The sequence below is a fragment of the Seriola lalandi genome, unplaced genomic scaffold, assembly GCF_002814215.2.
Source record: "Seriola lalandi dorsalis isolate HSWRI2012SDOR001 ecotype SW California unplaced genomic scaffold, Sedor1 jcf7180002054782, whole genome shotgun sequence".
NCBI classification, from domain to species: Eukaryota; Metazoa; Chordata; class Actinopteri; order Carangiformes; family Carangidae; genus Seriola; species Seriola lalandi.
The window spans coordinates 358,451-377,896 of NW_019525335.1; the positions used below are offsets into that span (position 1 = coordinate 358,451).

The following is a 19,446-nucleotide window of genomic DNA, read 5'->3' on the forward strand; positions in this document are numbered from 1 at the left end:
TGTATGTAAAGTGCTAAATGGTTGTCATTTGTGAAAATACATGTGTGATGTACATGTTACATCCTGATGTGAGCTTTAAAATCAAAACAGAATTGTCGCCAGGATCACTAACAATGGGCTCAATTATCTGCTTTTTGGTTTCATTCAGTCCAGTGTGGGCTGTTTGGCCCATAAAAATCAGTGTGGGCAGATGGCAGATCAGTAAATTACACATAAAAAGCCAGTTAATTCTGAAAACCCACAGACAGAAAACAGATAAAAGGAGCAAAAGAACAGAGCACTGATAGTGATTATCACAATTCATTTATCACTTATGCATCCACCCTCAGTGTCCTCACTTCACCTATTGCATCGATGCAATGTTTCCTGCCTGTTAATAACACCATCAAGGTGTGATCTTAACACAGAGCTGCAGCATCTGTTAGCAGCCTCGAGTTACTCTGGTAATACATTTAACAAATGCCTTGGAAAGCAAAGAAAATGCTTTCCTAGCAATTTAAGTTTTGTTGATACAATGCCTAAAAATGTTTCTCATCAGGAAGCAAGTACCTTGTCTCAAAATCCTCTAAAAAACCCAGCTCAATTAAGGCACAATTGCCCAGGTATTAACTGTGTAAATGACAAGGATAGTTATAATTTCCTCCAAAACTAATTGACAAAATACATTGTTTGTCATTGTATGTTGGTCATTTGTAACACAAGTTACATATGCTATTATAAAAACGAATCATGTATGCATTTTCTGATGTGCTATGGTTACGTTTTGGGAAGGTTTCGACACAAAAGCTACTTTGGGTTGAGCTCAAAGTTAAGGATTGATTATGGTGGGGGTTAAAGGAAAACGATGATGACTGCTGGTAGAAAATGGCAAACAAACAGTGATCTCCTGTGTCCAACTACTGACCGATCCTTCCACTCCAACATCCTCCCCGCAAAGCTTAGCGGCTCTTGTTCAACTCCACCTTTTTCTCTAAAAGACGAGTCATTATTCATGCGGTCATTGCAGGTCCTCCTTGCTTGGTAAATTTTAGCATTGGTTGTTTAAGGCATCTGAATAACAAATGCTGATGTTTTTGTGTGAGTACAGTCTCATATTTACATATATAATACACTAAAAACAAGTATTTGTAATCACAGGTCAAAATGAAGGCCTTTACAGAGCAGTTCTTTGGCAATACTTTCCATTTCTGTCCAAGTTTGTTGTTTGGCAGAGTATTTTTTCTCATTTCCAGCCACTACAATGGAATTTCGAAAACATCAATGGCAAAAGTCAGGCTTTGGTGTCAGTCAATCAGAATCAAAGAGCCAAGGGCTTATTTCTAATCTCACAATTCTGCACCGACATTCAATAATCAAACAGGGAGAAATCCATCATAGAAGGCGTGCAGAGACTAATTTCTCCAACAGTGGCCTCGAGAGACTGATGCAACACAGCCACATTCTGTGTTGGGAGCAAAAGGAAAGACTTACACCTAGTTTTACAGCCACTAAAGCTACTTTCTACCAATGTGCACAACTGCTAAATTCAAGAAATGTGAGAATTTACTTCAAAAGTATTTAGACCATATCTGATTTCAACATTTTGAACTTAATGAATTGTTGGTAATGAGGCATATTGATGGATTCTGTGGGTACACAAACACAAATCGTGGAGGGAAGGTAAGACTTAACCAGGATACCATTACTTTACACTACAATAATGGGGAAACATGGAGGTTCACTCTTGACCTTGTGAACAGATATACTTCTTAAATTCTAAACTCAACTCACTTACTAAGTTTTCAGCTGTAAGTGACCCTTGAGTTTAGAATTATCACACTATTATATTGGGGCTTAAAGGGTTAGTTCTCCAAAATCATATATTTCCATTTACCCCCAGCAGTACGTAGCCATTCAGATGGTTGTGGTTATATTTATGAAGGTTTTGAGACTGAATGTTTTCAGCATTGATAAGTGGCATAAAATATTTGGATTATAGTGAGTTTTTAAAATGTCTGAGGGACTGAGATCTTAAAATCTGACCTAAGAAACCCAAAGCATCCGCATGGCTAGATACAGTTAGAGGTAATTTAGATTTTTTTTGTTGTTGTTGTCGTTTTGGCTGAACTGACCCTTTGAATTCTGTATTTCACCTCAGTCCGAATCAAAATCTGAATCCCCTCAGATCTGTTGAATCTCTCTGGTTCCTGATGTAAAATCACAGATCATAGAGCTGATGCAGTATTGTAAACTGGCGTTTGAAGATGACAGATTGTTTGTGTATTGTGTGCAGTCAGGGATAGATGTGTGAGGTTTTGCATATGTGTATGTGTACGTACTGTACTGTGCATGTTTGAACACATAAGCATATGTGTATGAGTCGGTGTGTATATGTTTGGATACTGTATGTGACCTTTTCGGAGTGTGCATGAATCACTTGTGTGTTTGTATGTGTGAGTGTGTACAGGGGAAGGAATCGGTACACAAAACCACGTTAGAGCTGTCACAAGCAGAGCTGAAATTAGATTAGTGTCAACCGTGATAAGGCGAAGGGGCGAAAGAGGGAAGAGGAGAAAATTGGAAGAAAGGAAACGGCTATTTCACCACCACTACCTCCTTCTCCACCTCCACAGTAATTTCATTTCAAATTCCAGGCAGTGAATGCATAACCGCAGTGCCATGCCGTTATGGAGCTGGCTGAAGTTAATGGAATATTTATATGCAGACTGTGGAACCCTGAATTTCCTTTCTTTTCCGAACAGTGTGCAACCCCCCCTACTCTACCCTTATCCTATCTCTCGTTCTAGAATTGCCTTTGTTAGGATTTGACACTATTTTTACACCTCCAAGAGCACTGTATTTCCATCAGCTACAGTTGAAAGGGCCTGTAGAGAGACAGAGTGAATGTGAGCAGCTTTTGGTCAGGTGCTATTAGCTTCACCGCACTGTGCCATAGAAATCAATGCGAAAGGAGTGACAACAGATGACCCTGCACATCACATACTTTATTTGAAACAGCGGTGGAAGATTCAATTAAGCTAATGCAAAAAGAGGGAGAGAGAAAGAGACAGGGAGGGAGGACAAGCATGTGCAGGCTTGTGATGAACTATAGCATAACAGCAATATGATATCGCCAAACTGCTGCATTAAATACTGACGTAAAGACTGGAGAGAGTCTACATTACAAGAGATTGAGCAGGTCTGGGTAAAGAAAGTGAAAAAAAAGAAAAGTAGCAGCTGGAGTAAAGGATACTGGGGGAAAAGATAGAGATGCTGACAGGTGAAACTGAAAAGAAATAGAGAGGGAGGAAGCAGGGAAGCAGGGAGAGCGGGGGGAGATTCACAGAGGAGCTATAAATACAGCGGGAGAGAGCAACAATAAGATGCCCCGGCATTGTTAGCATTCAGCTAGAGTAGCATTATAGCCTGAGTCCTACTGCTGTCTCTTATACACATCTGGAGAGGGGGGAGAGGGGGGAGAGAGGGGATTGAGAGATAGGGTGGCTGGGATACAGATAGACTCCCATTAAGTATTCAACCACGGGGTCAGAGCAGTTACATCCCATCCACAGATTTCCATTTTGCCATATCCCGGGATTCATCCCTGAAGCTTTTGTGCAGTCACAGTCCTGCTACACTGAAGGGATTTACAATTTTATCTGGAGGGGCTGCTGGCTGTAAACAATAAGAACCTGTTTATGGTGTGAATTTGTCACCCAATAACTTTGCGGTCTGACTGAGTCGAAATGCTCCAATAACCTGTTTGTGCTTCGTGCCGATGCTAAATCAATGTCCCGTGTTTGAATGGTGAGCTCTTTTCCTGCTTTGACAATATGAAAATGATATCAGCCGCTTGCTTTTTGCTGGAGCTGAACGGGCCCGACTATGCATGGTTTCCTCCAGTGACCCTGATACTCCCCAGAGATTGTATCATCCCTCTGTTAGGCTGGCGGAGCCTGATAACTCCTTTAAGAGATAACAAGCAGGGACAGAAAGGAAACATATGAGTAGAGTGAAAAAGATACCACCTGTACGTGTGGTGGAGGGACAGGAAAATAGGGCTGTGTGCTCATTTGTGCAAGAGTGTGTCTATGTGTGTTTGTGTGTGTTTGTGTTGTTCACATCAAACAATGGGAGGGAGGTGTTCCTTGGCTCCCTGTTAGCATTTGAAAAATGACATGAATGGACACCTTTTGAAACAGCAGCACCTCTCTCTTTGTGGGAAAGATGGAAGGCAGGGTGTAATATTGGCAGGGCAAAGGAATATGAGTCATGCCTGCAGCACCTGTGTGGAGTTGTGGTTGGCACCATCAGCACATTGTTATCTCCTTCTGTTCCCCCGGCTAAGAGGCAGTGGCGGACCTCCCAGGCCATGTGTGGCACAGTTGCACTAGAGGCCATTAAAGACAGACAGCAGCATCTGGCAAATAGGGGGAAATGCAGGGGATGGAAAGGAAATGGTGGGAGAAAAGAAGCAAACAGAGACGCAAGCAATGGAACTGAGAGCGGCTCATTATCACTCAGAGCGGGTATTACAGAGTAGCTGTCGGCACACCTTTGGTTCCCAGGTGGAATGTAGGTGTGAGGAGGAAAGTGGTGACTGGATGAAGTAATTCTGGCTCAAAGTGTTTTTTTAATTAAACATTTACATGATATGTGTGAGGCTCCTAACCTTCCGGGTCAAAATTTGAATATGAAAAAAAAGAGCAAAAGTTGAGTAATTTTTCAGTGCTGAAGACCAAATCTGGTCTTTTTATGCAGGAAATGAATCACATCTGTATATATTGCAGCAGGACCTATATTAAAGGCCACAAATGTCATAAAATGACAGAATGCCTGATCTTCTCTGTCTGGCCACCAGAAGGCCAGAGTCTCACATTTCTATTAATTTTCAATCTAATTTCCCCTAGTGGAAGCATTGGATAAACCAGTAATAAATCAAGGATGCTGTAACAGTGCCCCCTAGTGGAAATGTTGAGAAAAGTGGTGAGTGTCTGCCTTGAATTTGCAGGTTCTCTGTATTCTCTCCTAAAGACAATCAGCCACAGTAGATGACAGTTGATTAAAAAGCTTCTCTCGTCAGAAAACTGCCAGGTTCTTTAATTAAAAAAATATTCTTTTAAAACGCACAAGTAGTTTGTGTAGGTCAAAACAGACATCATGATATGAGTCAAAACACAAATGTTTGTCAACCTCCACTGATTGGCGACAGATAATGGCAGCCTTAACAGGGGGCCTGAATGTTTTGAAAGGGTTTATTAAGTTTCACTTCACAAGGCAACGAACAAAACCAAACCTTTCAAATGGCGATCTCAACACAATGCAATGTCAGTTTAACGTGCACCTGACCGTAATTATGCAAATTTGAAGTAATTAGTCAAGAAACCTGGTAGCCCTAATGAGTTGTTGGAAAAGAGTGCGGGCTAATTTCGGATAATGAGCCTCACACTGTGTGCTCGGTTTTACATAACAGAAACTAAATGGTTTATAAGGGATTCCTATATAAAGTAACAGCCACCCACAGACTTCATCTCCATACAAATACCTGACAAATTAGACCCAGTATGTCTGCCAGCCAATGCAGCTGAGATTCTGTAAAACATTTTTCTTTTAGCCCTTTCTTTGCTACCTGCCACAAACATGCCTTGGTGCTGCTATTTTAGCCCAGGTCACCTATTGACCTGACAGGCAAGTGTAAGGGGAGAGCGCACATGTCAGCTGCAGGTGGAAACCCTCAGCAGGGAGCGATAGCTGTGGCACTGGTTGGCACAGTTGGAGCCCAGGATAACACAGCAGTGAGGGACTGCAGGTAAGGGGGCTTCTCTTTTCATCATTTCATCCTTTTTTTAAAATCGTTTCGGTTCAATTTTATTTTTATGTCTTTTACTGTAGTTAACTGATGGGGTGGGAGGATTACATGATACTCGAGTTCACTGTTATGTTTTTTCAGTATTTTGTATTTGCCATAGTGGTGAAATTTTACAGTGATTCTAGTACGAGACAGCAGCAGACATGCACACTCACTGCTACAATTGCCTTTACTGAGAACATTGCTCTTTTCTTAGATGTAGCTTGTGTCTGAGGAGGTTACCTGAGGTTTCATGAGGTTGTGTGTGACGCAGGTAAAAGACTATTTCCTTCACTGCAAACAGGTGGACTGAATAGTAATGCCATTAAATGTGCTGCTAGCCCAGAAAATTTTAAAACAAGCAAATGTCCTCTTTTAGTCTTATTAGAAGACAGCCCCAAAGGTCTATAGTCTCAAGGAAGAATGATTTTTCAGAAATTTTCTCATCAGTCATATTTTAAACTGCTGACCCCAACAAAGACAACTGCACTGCCTGAATTTCAAATATGTAATTTCTCCCCTGGTCTCACCTCAGTTAAGCAGTTAACTTGGGCAGCAGTCTGGAGGTTTCCCAACCCTCTGAAGATGTACGGCCTGTATTTGGAAGCAGTGAACGATTACATTAACGAATCCTACGGAGAGGATGTGTGGAGACTGATCGAGAACCGAGCGGAGATACCCCACCTCAAGTTTGTCAGACATCAGATGTACAAGTAGGTTGTTTTTTTGTTGTTTTTTCATTATACTCAGGACAAACCTCTAAAACGTTTGGTTTTCAATGCTTGAACAGCAACATATTGTATTTTTTGGCAAAAGACTCACCACATATATATTGAAAACTGTAATAACATACAAATATAGCACAGCAACCTTGCAGTGCTTAAACAATTGGAAAATTCAAATATACCACAATGAAACCTGAAAATATTACATCAAATGTGTCACCAGTCTCATTCAAGAAATATTTTGCATGTTTGCTTTGGTGGGACTAAGCTATATTCAGGAATCTAACACATTTAGCCTGCAGCTTCTGACTAGTGAGTGTTGATGTAGTTAACTATGACAAGGTGAGCACAATGTACAATGTAATACATTTTAACACAGTAATGTTCAGTTCTTTTTTTTTTTACTCTTTAGAGACTGTTTAGAGACTTTATGATGTTGTGTTCACCCCTGCATTTGATTTTGGTTGATTCTAGCTATTTTGAGTTTTCTTTTTTGATAATGTCTCTGCAGAAAAGCTAAATCTCTCTGGGCCAAGTAGCAGCTAAGCAAAATAACTCAAGAATAAAATCAATTAATAACTCTTTTTCTTACAGTGACAACCTAATCCTTCGGTTGGCAAAGGCAGCAGGTGAGGTTCTGGGAAAAACCCACGATGAGCTGATGTATGCCTTTGGGGTTTATATGGTGAAGAGGATTGGAAACTACGGATATGAGCGGATCCTGAAGGTGATCTATTGATCCTCCCTCCCAGCAAAAATATATTTCCTCAGACTGATTTAATATGATTGGTAATATATTAGTGATTCAATGCATGCCTGTCTCATCTGGTTATTTGGTATTTCCCAGGAAAATGCCCTCTGGCAGATGGGAAGTAGTATGTTTCACATTTCTGAATCAATGCAATAAGAAATGGTTCTGTGCCTCTAAATATATAGCTTACCAGAAACTGTAAAAACCAATCCTTTCAAAAATATTAATGCAAGTGAAATTTCTTAAGGGGAAGTAAAGGTTTCATATATTCACTCAAAGTGAAACATGAACAAGTAGTAATAAAAATACTTCCCTGCTTATGTCCACTATGCATGGATATAGATACTGCATATGCTGCATGTTGTATGTGTGTGTCCATGTATTGGGTTTAAAGGTGAAATTAAAATAGACTTTAAACTATTACCATAACTACCAAGTATTCTGGCAACATAAAAATTCTCTTTGTTATTATATAAACTGTTTTTATTCTGTATAAATATCCCTGTCCTACATCTTTTCCAGGTGTTGGGGCGAAATGTGCGAGACTTCATCAACGAGCTGGACAATCTGCATGAGTACTTTCGCTTCTCCTTCCCTAAGGTGCAGCCGCCGAGTTTCTGTGTGGAGGAGGAGTGCGAAACGAGCCTCACGCTGCACTACCGCAGCACCCGCAAGGGCTTCACCCAGTTTGTCAAAGGTAACAAGAATTACATCGGGGGAAACACTGGGTGTTAAACCAGTTACCACAGTTATATGAAACTGGATCTGAACCCCAACCTCAAACCTCCCTGTAGAGTTTACATCTTCCCCTTTTGAATTTGTGTGGGTTTTCTGCCCATTGCATGCTGGGATAGGCTAAGCCCTCATGTGAACCTCAATATGATTAAGTATTGTAAAAAAAACATGACTTAACAATTACAGTGTGTTTTTGCTAGTTTTACCTCATTTACTACAAATTAGGGATACCTAATATTACAGGAGTACTTTCCAACATGCCTCAGTGTATCAGATGATTTAATATGTTTTTCTTACCTTCCAGGAAGGTACAGATCCTCTTTCATTACGGTACGAAAATAAAACTTTCCAGAGAACTGAAACTTGCTTGATATAGACAATGCAAAGTGAACAACATATCTTTTTAATCAAAATTTTGATTGAGTTTTAATGCACTGTGAACTCTCAGCTGCTTTACCACAAATGAAAAAGTGATAATATAAAAGTAAAATTATGGCCACTGTGATGGACGATTTAACAATTATCTAGTCTGTGAAAATAAATGTACAAGCTGTAGTTAAATCAACTGAAACCTATAGCAAAGTGAAAGGTTAAAGAAAACACATTGACAACACTAGATTGTGCTTTACAAAGGAGGAACTTTATTGTACCATATGTTTTGAGCTAATTGCATTTGGTTTTAATTGTCTTAACTTGGAATATTAAATAACACTTAAATATCAGATATGACATTGACCTTTTTTTGTTTTGTTTGCTATTTTATTCCCTCCTTTAAAAAAATATTAGTATCGTTTAGTGAAGACAGGCAGATGTGTATATCTGTATAATGTGGAGTAAGTGTACAGTATCCTTTGTTGAGAAGTAAAACAAATGACTTGGCTGATGGGGACAAAGCAGCCGTCACGCCATCAGACAAGGGTAATCTATCCAGACAAAGTCACCGACTCAAAATGAAACAGTTATTCTACTTAGCATCGCAGTTTGCTCTGAAATTAACCTTACACAAACCCATTTTGACTGAATTCCTTTTAAGCAAAGTTGACCTCTACACATTCATGACCACTGTGTGTTATTGTCTCCTGCAGGGCAGCTCTCTCAAGTGGGACGACAATTCTACAACACAGATATCGAAGTGGAAATCCTATCTAAAGAAGAGACAGAAAAAATGACATATGTGGTACGTACTCAAGCTCAGGTCAAGTATTAGTTGAGCTGTTGAGCATCTGACCTTGACCCTGTGTCAGTTCTATCAGCATGGAAATTATTCCATCACCTTCAATGAGACTCCAGACGCAGTTCTTGTTTACACTCGAACAGTAAGTGTTTATTGGATGGAGATAAGTGTTTATTGGCCTGGGACTCTGGGTAAACTCAGAATTTACAGCAGGACAAAATATGAAATGTTCAACCCTGTATACCTTCAGTTCTGTCTAGCATCCGTCTTAGTTCGTCACATAATCATTATCCAAATCAAAATGATGAACCACTAAATGCTTCAATTCCAGATAAGTGGTTCATTAACCAGTTTAACTACAGACTTATTGACTTGTTATTATAATGTTGCAAACCAATGACCCTTTATAAATGACTTGTTAAAGTTAATATTACTGGGTCATAAATTTCTCAATCTATAATGTCCCACCAGGAAATTTATTACTAAAGGGTTTCTTCACTATGACAATCTAATAAGTCTTTAGTTGTTAATGCTAATAAAGTTGTTCATAAATAGATTTATTCGACTAAACTCTTCAAAGGGCTTTTCAACTTTAACATTTATTTCCATTAGAGATTAGCTTGTTAACTATTTTCAAAAGTTCAAAGTTGCAGTTTAATATCCCAAACCTCCTATCCCAAAAATATTTACACTATCCAACTTATATTTCAGAGATTCCATTAACTCTTCCCTACTCGTCCAGGTTTATAAGATGAACTTTGACAATGCAGCCTTCAAGCACCGCATGCCCCAGCAGAAGACAGCACCGAGCTACGAGAAGCTGCCAATGAAGCGAGGTATCTTTTTTGACATGTTCCCCTTCAGTGTCATCTTCCGCCGCGACATGACCATGTACCGCATTGGCGACGGCCTCAAGGAGGTCTTCTCTGACCTCCAGGGCAAGAAGGTCAATGAAGAGTTCACTCTGGTCAGACCCATGCTGGAGTTCAGCTGGGATAATGTGAGTTCAGAAGTTGTCCAATCTTTTTTTTTTTCATATTTCTATCGTATGGTAAACTTCTCATGTGACCAAAATCTTTGCCTTGCTAAAAGAAATACTGCCTTATGCCACAAAAATCTTTCTGCTTTCTCTGATCAGATCTACACCCATTTGAACAATGTGTTTGAGCTGTTGTCCAAAGCAGTGGTGGAGAGCAAGCAGAAGGTCAACATCCCCAAACTCAGCAAAGAAGAGCCAGAAGAAAAGGAAGAGAGCGAGAAAGCAAAGAGGGAAGAAGAAAGAGGTACCAGTCTTTCCATTTCAATCATTATTTTTCAATTCAAATGCAAATTGTATAATACGGGGTTCATTTCAAATGGATGGGATCACAAAATGTCCATCAATTAACTCCCTCATCTTTGTTCAAGGTTACTGTACCCGGACAAAGCTAAATACAATATTTATAATATATTCATGCAGAAAAGAATATCAAACTGACTGATGGGCCAGACCAGTATTGTTCATTTAACAACAGTGAACAGATCTGGCTAAAGCTTATTTAACTACAATAGGTTTTGCATGTCAGGAATTTAATTGAAAGCAGTTTGCTAAAGATGTAATTACTTCAAGAGGATATGACAGTCACAATTTCTATGTTAATGTTATGTGTACAAATTAAACTAATTTTGATTTGGACATAATCCAGAATGCACAAGTACAGAATGTATAATGCTGTGATGAATTTTACATATGTCCTCTTGTTGAACATTGCTACTCTGCTGCTGCCTAAGTGTGTGATTGTAATTCCCTGCGCTGCCTTCACACATCCATGCCCTTTTTAACTCACATGGTTAACACATATTCTGGTTCATCTGGTCTTCTGTCCTCTCACCGTTCCTGCTGCTCTCCCTCCATCCAGAGCCAAAGGCAGTGGAAGAGATGAAGGGCACGGACCAAGAATACAGCAGCGCTCTCACCCAATACAACAGCTCTGCCAATTCTGGAGGGGAGGATATTGAACTGCTGGCGTTCCAGACTGTCACCGGTCAGAACATTTTACACTTTAACCTTTGTAAACAGTATCTGATCGTTTGCTAGTTAGTTTGTATTTCTGGAGGCATCCAAGGGGTCAACTGTGTCCAACCTACAGTACATCCTATTGTCTTTCATATTTAAATACTGAATATCTAACTTCACTTCCTGATCGCATGCTTTGTATTGCCTCAATGTCAGTAACCTTTCTTTCATTATTATTCTCAGGGAAGTGCAGTGAGACAATCTTTGAGGATATGCGGGAGCCTCCTAAGAAGCCTCTCCATCTGAAGGGCCAGATGAAGTATGTCCCCCAGTGGGACTCTCTCATCTTCCTGGGGACACCAATGTGAGACCACAGTCTATTGTTTGACTATGTGTTAATGGTGTTGACTCAGGATGGGAGGTTTTCAGTATTTGGCACTAGAGTCGCGCTCAGTCCAAATTATATTTGGTTGTTTATTATTATTCAGTTATATCTTGTGTTGCACCATAATCATTGTAGGAAGAAGTTGTTTTTAAGGTGAAACATTGGTGTGGACTGTGAAGTAGAGGAAAAAAAAAAAACAGGATTCCTGCCTTTTTCAAGCACTGCTGCTTGTTAATAGGTGACACATTGTGCTGCTGCCGGTGTCATTGTGTCCATCCTTCATTAGTGTCATCTGAATCAACTGCATTTTGAATTGGGTTATCTATTTTGAAACAGGTCTGACTGTCCTCGGGTCACCTTGGTCTTTTTAGAATAAAATATGTATGTATGCAGGGTTCAGATAGGCTTTCCACTTCAGATGGGTCCAATTTTTTTGAGGAGTTTTAAAACACTAATTATCATGCACACAACAATCTAATCTGTGGAAAGATTACATTTAAATCAATGCTAAGTGCTACTGTTATGCTCAAACTGTGAGCTGTGACCTCACTTTTGTTTGAGGTAGGCTATTATTAGAGATAGGCATACTGTTCTGTATATTTCTAATTTCCCGTTTTTTTAAATACATTTAAGTAAGAAGCCTTCCTTTTCTGTGAATATTAATGAAATTCAGCACTTCCTCCATATGTTTCACACCCAAACATTTTTAGCAATTCAGTTTTCTTTGCAGCCTTTTGTCGTGAAACACATACAAGAGAAGTTTTCATTAACACCATCTTCAAAAAGACATTGTAACATGTAATAATCAGAAATAAACAATATGAGAACAGTATTTTCGAGTCATTTTAAGTATCAGCCTTTATTTGTTCATTTAGGGTAAAAACAAGGCAGCAGATCACTTTGTTCCTAAAATAATGTCCATGCACTACCCTGGCCTTCTTCTGTGTGTTGTGACACCTTACTTATTCAATACTAAATATACTGCTATGTTTTAAAATCACTGAAATCAGAGGGTTACAGAGTGAACTTTTGGGCACCAGTTTGGTTGGTTAATTTTCACCCTCTTGCTTTCTTTTCATTTTTTACACACAGTTCTATCTTCATTTCTTCTCTTTATTCTTGCAGTATAGAGACAGTGGAGGACATGATAAAGATGGGTGTATACGTGAATGATCTGAACCTGCATGACTCCAGCAGAGAGCTGATTTTGGCTGGGACACAGCAATCGGCTGAGCTCCAGCTGGCCCTCGATCAGGTGAAGGAAAACCCTGAATCCTTAGTCTCCAGACATAGAGCATCATATTAACAAAGCTCGATTGTGTTCAACAGGAGGAACTCAATTGTACAAACTCATGGACCAGGAGGGCAGTTTGAGGGTGGTTAATTTTTTTCTCATAAAATGTATTGTTATAATAGACATATGATTCAAAAACAGAGGTCATTATATGATACACTGCATGCAGTATAAGAACTGTCAGTCTTCTCTATGAAGCAGTTGGACCAGGTGAGCTCAGGTGAAAGCTCTGTTCCCATATTGATTTCACCCATTAAATCCACTTCAGTCATGCAGGAGAGATGTGGATTAAAAGGATTAGAGAAGCCAGAGAGGGATTTTTTTTTTTTTTTTAGCTTTAAGAGAGGTGAGACTGTAACTGTAGTGTCCTGTGTCCCATTTTTAATCCTGTAGGAGCAACAAAAATATGCCCAGCTGCAGGAAATCATCAAGAAGCTGGACGAAGAGAAGAAGAGAGGAGATTCGTTGCTGTATGCCATGATCCCTAAAGCTGTGGCCGACCGCCTCAGGAAGGGGATCACTGCACTGGAGACATGCCAGGTACAAGCCAGTGTTTTTTGTTAACAAGGATAGTGGTACTCCAAAACCACAAAATATCAGAGCATCAGGTTCAGGGAATTATAATTAATAATAAAATTATATCAGTATAAACTATCCCAAAAAACATCAAACTACAACAATAACAAACATCTAAATGATGATTCAAGGAACAGGTGGGTGACAAACATGTCCAGAGTCACAGTGAGTATACCTGTGAAAATATTATAACTTAATGCGTGTGTGTTTGTGTCCCAGGTCTTCCCAGATGTGACCATCCTGTTTAGCGACGTGGTCAAGTTTAATGAGATCTGCATCCACATTACACCCATGCAGGTGGTGGACATGCTCAATGAGATCTACATTGTCTTTGACACACTCAGTGAGAAGCACAACGTCTACAAAGTAAGAAAGCTACAAGAAAGCTACACACCCAGCTGCATGATTTTCAACTATCGTCTATATTTTCAGCTGTATCTTTGACATTCTTAAATGGGTCTGTTTTTGAAGCATACTACAGATATTTTTGGAATATAAAACAATAGCTGATGTTCATCTTAACATTTGGCCTTTTTCTGGTGGAGTGCAATTCCACTGGAATTTATTCAAATTAATGCAAAGAAAATACACATTCTGATGGGCTTCAGCCTGGCTGAGGAGCTGCACACGACAGGGAAAAAAGTGGAGCCATGAGGCTGTGAGCCATACATGAGGTGATACCTTTCATAGTGAAAACAAGTCAAAACTTCCTATTCATCACTCTCCTTTCTGTCCAGGTGGAGACGATCCGTGATGCCTACATGGTGGTGGCGGGCGTGCCCAACAAGACCACCTTTCACGCGCACCACATCTGTGACATGGCTCTGGATATGCTGAGCTCCATCGACCACCTTAAAGACCCCTCCACTGGGGATAACATCCAGATCAGAGTCGGTGAGCGGTGCAACTGTCTGGTGCTTTAGTGGCTCAGTCGTGATAAGGCGGCCAGATTATTTTTGATGTTTTGGGGTTTGACTGTTACTGTGTATACAGAGCTCATCCTTGAACTTCAGTTACTGTCAGGTTGAGGTTTTTGTCCACTCATTAACTTTTCCACTTTTACGTAACAGCCCCAAAAATATGATTTTAAGATTTTGAAGTACAATAAAAGGATTTTTCTTTAACCAAGCAGAGGACTCAGGGAAATTAAACAGATCAAGACACTGATTCCCCTGCTGTCACAAGGGGTCACTGCACTGACGTTGACACTGCCCTAAGAGGATCTTCCCAAAAAGGATCATGTTCATATTGTGTTGTATTTGTATATTCCTAAAGTTTGTAAAATTGTTCTACCTGAAATCTTGAGCTCAACAACCATCTGGAAGCAACTAAACAATTTGAATTAAATGAGCATTAAATGATTCATCTTTTCTGTAAACCACTTATATCAGGGTCTGCATATCCCAGCATGCATTGGGGTAGAAGACAGCATGGTAGACCCTTGACAGATCACCAGTCTCAAAACTAAATGTTGCTTTCCTGTTGATGTTTTCAATGGCAGGAAAAATTTTCAGTCACGACTGTGATGGGTCATTTATAACAGTCAACAAACCGACTCCCATATAAATATATTATGGTTTTGTTAACTAATTTTCTAGGCAAAGTTCAGCTTGTGAATTAAATCATTTAATTGAATTTTCCACTCTAAATACAGGACAAAAGGTTTATTTTCTGCAGGCTGAAGTTTTGACTCTTGCTGTGGCCGCAATTGGCTGATGATGACAACCTTGGAATATGAAATGTTGATGAAAAGTGATGAATGCAAGCTAAATAACTAAATGAAAACCAATCGGCAAAGGCAATAAGACATGGATTCAGGCAGTTGAGGAATAAATCAGCTCCTGTTTGGTTCCATAAAGTGTTTTCCCTCTCCCTCCCAGGTATTCACTCAGGTATGGTGGTGGCTGGCGTCGTAGGTCTGAAAATGCCTCGCTACTGTCTGTTTGGCGACACTGTGAACACAGCCTCAAGGATGGAGAGCAATGGAGTGGTGACTACACTAACATATTTAACAACCCAGCGCCCAGCCAAATGTGCTAATTAACCCACGGCAATAGTATAAATAACTGCAATAACATTCATGATTTCCCTCAGTCAAATTCATGTCTGATTACTATAGAAAACCATTTTCTGTTTAATGATGCCACTATGCATGGTGTCTTTAAGTTAATGCAACAGGCTAATCACTTCATTTGCTTTTCATTACTTACAGTAATAGAAGGTAATGTCATGTTGTGTGGGAAATTCATTCTATGAAAAAAATTGAAACGGACACAGTCTGTGGAGGCTTAATTCTCTTACTATACATTCCCATAAAGGAAGAACACTCTGAATTAACTCTCCTTTTAGAGTCCAGTGAGCTTCCCTTTGATGATTTGAAAAGGTTTCAATACCAGTGTAGCCTGTATTTCAATACTCTAGCTTTAGCAGTAGTTTTTCTGTGTGCGCGTCTGTCTGAGCAGGGCATGCAGATACACATCAGTCAGACCACCAAAGACCATCTGGAACATGAGCCCTACATCATTGAGGAAAGGGGCAAAATCTTTGTAAAGGTGAGAGGTTAATATCAGAAATTTACAGGTTCCTTTTTCCTAGTCTCTGTCAATTTAACAGCAAATTATGGCATCTCTTATGCACCGTCCACTGATTGAGATAGACATAATGATTAATACTTTACATATCAGGTTTTGTCAGTCTTGTAGCTGCAATACTTTATTCGAAGATGAGGTGTATCATTTGAAAAATGTGACACCTGCCTTAGCTGGTAGACTGTCCTAGTGTTTTATTCCTGATTTTAGATGAAATGTTCTTTCCAACATGTATACACAGCATTTTTTTTATTCAGACCCCTTTATCTGCTTAATTTCATACAGGGTAAAGGCTACATGAAAACCTACTGGCTGAAAGGAAAGAAAGATCTATCGTTCAAGACCCCGGCAGAGCTGCGCTACAGCAGTGAGCAGAAAGACTCTGAGGACAAGAGCTCTAATGGGTGAGTGGACAAAAGGAGAGCAGTCTGCACCAAAGAATCACTTTTCCTCCGTGCACAGTGTGGACTCAGTATGCCCCCTGTTGATTCAGTCAGAGCTGTGCTCATTGCTCCCTGCAGCACCAGACAGGAAGCAAACTGAAAAGCACTTTTGTATGTTAGTCTTGCTGACTACCAAAAACTAAAATTTCACTTAGATGTCAGCACAAAAATTCACGAGACAAAACAGGCAACACAGCACTGCAGAAAATATCCCTTTTAATAATTTAGTCTAATATCAAGAGACTTGTTTTTCATAAAACAAGAAATGAACTATTTGATAAGACAATTCCACTTGTTTCCAGTGCAGTTTATCTCACAGACTAAAATCTTTACAACTATAATCCCTGGGGACAAATGTAATTATTTCAGACAACATAGTGACAGGTGTAACATGTCCAGGTGTGAATCACTGTGAATTCAACCCATGTCTAATTGCACTAGTTCCACAAGCACCGATGCGAAGCGCATGGCCTCCAACCTCCACATCACCGGCAGCGATGAGCAAGCGGAAGGGAAGCCAAGCCCCAGCGACCTCCCCCTGGACACCCTGCCCCCACCAGAGGCCACTAACGAGCCCCCCGCTATTTCAACCGAGCCTCAGGAGAAGGAGAAAGCCAAAAAGACTAAGAACAACAAGGGGGCCAAGTTGGATGTGCCCCCAGGAGACACAATGCCGGAGTACTCGCCGCCCGCTGATGGGCTGGAGAACCCAGGTCCTTTACTCAACAGCAAGAGAAACAGCTTCAGGCAGCAGTACGCTAAGCTGCCCGCCAATCTGCCCATACGCAGCGCTTCCTGCTCCATTCTGTGAGAGCAAGGTCAGAGTGTAGGAATACAAGACAGCGCTGACATGTGACAAGGCTGTGAAGTTTAATCGGGGGCAAGACAGAGCAGGCATTTCAACGTTTTCATCATTTATGGTCACAGACGACCTGCATTTTGAATGCCACTGCATGTCAAGGGGTTGTGACAGATGTAGGATTTTGTGACCTTTTGAGTAAAATAAGTTTTCTGGCAACTTAAACTAAAGACCAACACACAGAAAACCTGCATTTTGTCTCTTTGTTTCATTGATTTCCTGCGACGAAGCATTTGACTGGTATAGAAACTGACTAAGTACTTTTTTAAAGATCAGTTATATCACCTATATGAGTACTGCAAATTTACAGGTTTCATAACATGCCTTCCTTATGTCGAAAAAAAGGAAGTACACCGTCCTCTACACACAAACAACACACGCACAGTGAAACAGAGAACTTCAAAATCTTACTACAGGTAATGACAGCCAGGACAATGAGTGTATTTCTGATTTTCTTTATGCTATTTGCTGTATTATTTTACAGTTCTATGAGCAAACCATGGAGTATCTGCTATTACTGCTAAAGGAATTATGTTCAAACGTATAATGACAACAAATTACAGGATGTTTTGGAAAATTAAAGTAGGCCATTTTGTGACAGGGCTTACATGGTATCTAACTGAGGCAAGAGTCTCCACATAAACAAAAAACAACCCAACAAATTCTATGGCTGCTTCATTTTAATTCACTGAGAGTAGACATCGTCAGAGGTTGTATTTTATTTTGTTTAAACTAGGCGTATGGTAATTCATTAGGCATTTGGCAAGACCTTCACAACATTGTCTTAATGAGTTCTGGGACTTTCTGTATGTAAGTGACTGCATTTGTTCCGCTGTATGATAGTGTTTATGTATATAAAACTGTATGTACAGCCACTAAAGCTGTCAAGTTTTCATTGTTTGTAATTAGGCCATAACACTACTGGTTAACATGGTTGGTGGTTTCAAAAAACAACAGGTGTAACCAAAATTCACCTGTTTTTGGGCTTGAGACCTGTGTTACCACAGAAAAATTAAGAAAAAGCACCACATTGTCACAGATAGCAGCCCACACAGTTCCCCAGAACTGCAGAGAGGATGAGTGAACGAGCCTGGCTCGGTGTCATCTGTTTACGCTGCCATGCCTTTTAACAGCCACTAGGAGGTGATAGGATAACCACAAGTTAATGAATAAATTAATTAGTTAATAGAAGCAAGGACTGAGAACAATATGTGAGTTAATTTCTGGATCCATGAGGTTCTTCATTTCTAAAAAAAAAAAAAAAAAAAAGTGAGATGGAAGGGTTTTATATCTGATCATGCCACAGGAAGAAAATGAATCCCTGTTAGCTACAGTCTGATCAAATTAAATATCTGGCCTCCTCTGAACCAGCATCTGTTCATCTTGATCTGTGCTCACAATCTATCTTGTAATGCTGCGAGCGGAAAGACACCACAAGCGCAGAAAGCAACTAAGCTCACCAAATCCTCCATCCAATTCAGGCTCCAAATCTTCAGGCGCAAATTCCCTGACCTCAGTGGTTATGAGGTCGGTTATTCCTGTCTTAGTCATCTGGTGATAACACACTGCCATTATATGAGTGACTGTGTGTGTGTGTGTGTGTGTGTGTGTGTGTGTGTGTGTGTGAGTGAGTGAGTGAGTAAGGTTAGAAGCTGAAAGGTCTGTGTGATCTTTTAATGAATGATAAGTGACATAATTGAAGTTCCTCTTATTATCTCATAACCAAAAGAGGCAAATGCGTAAGCTGTGTACGGTACCAAGGTGAGGCAGGTAAGAGCTCATTTCAGGACGAGTGTGCTATCTCGCACAAACACATGCAAGCATGCACACACACACACACGGATATTCAGCTGAGTGCTCTCTGCTGATGTTTCCTTGTGAGATGTCATTACATGATAAAGAGGAAGCCATCAGGAAACCGCTTAAGCACTACTTCCTGTCTGTTGCCACGGTGACAGACCTCATTCTGCAGTTACAAAGTTTACCATGACTTTACTCAAGTTAATTTCTTGCAGAAGGGCTGAGGGGGGAGACAAAACAAAGAGGCAGGTGTGTCTCAGTCTTCACTGCACTCTGGTGGGCTGGTATCCTGT

General features: G+C 40.1%; 1 protein-coding gene across 1 annotated transcript; it reads left to right on the forward strand.

Annotated features, from left to right (window-relative positions):
* Positions 1 to 6,042: 6,042 nt before the first annotated feature.
* Positions 6,043 to 18,233, forward strand: LOC111669214 (soluble guanylate cyclase 88E-like). Its single transcript, XM_023425477.2, has 17 exons — positions 6,043 to 6,101; positions 6,363 to 6,540; positions 7,147 to 7,279; positions 7,826 to 8,000; positions 9,124 to 9,215; positions 9,955 to 10,212; positions 10,351 to 10,495; positions 11,111 to 11,236; positions 11,452 to 11,572; positions 12,719 to 12,848; positions 13,281 to 13,427; positions 13,683 to 13,829; positions 14,201 to 14,357; positions 15,344 to 15,453; positions 15,926 to 16,015; positions 16,337 to 16,455; positions 16,936 to 18,233. Exons 2-17 carry the CDS (start codon positions 6,413 to 6,415, stop codon positions 17,303 to 17,305), a joined length of 2,448 nt encoding a protein of 815 aa, XP_023281245.1. The 5' UTR covers positions 6,043 to 6,101; positions 6,363 to 6,412; the 3' UTR covers positions 17,306 to 18,233.
* The last annotated feature ends 1,213 nt before the right edge of the window (positions 18,234 to 19,446 follow it).

What these genes read in the sequence shown, in the direction of transcription:
- LOC111669214 (XM_023425477.2), top strand. Translation starts at nt 6,413, where the DNA reads ATGTACGGCCTGTATTTGGAAGCAGTGAACGATTACATTAACGAATCC. An exon ending in CTGCACTGGAGACATGCCAG is followed by an intron (nt 13,428 to 13,682) that starts GTACAAGCCAGT and finishes TTTGTGTCCCAG; the next exon opens with GTCTTCCCAGATGTGACCAT. An exon ending in GAGGACAAGAGCTCTAATGG is followed by an intron (nt 16,456 to 16,935) that starts GTGAGTGGACAA and finishes TAATTGCACTAG; the next exon opens with TTCCACAAGCACCGATGCGA.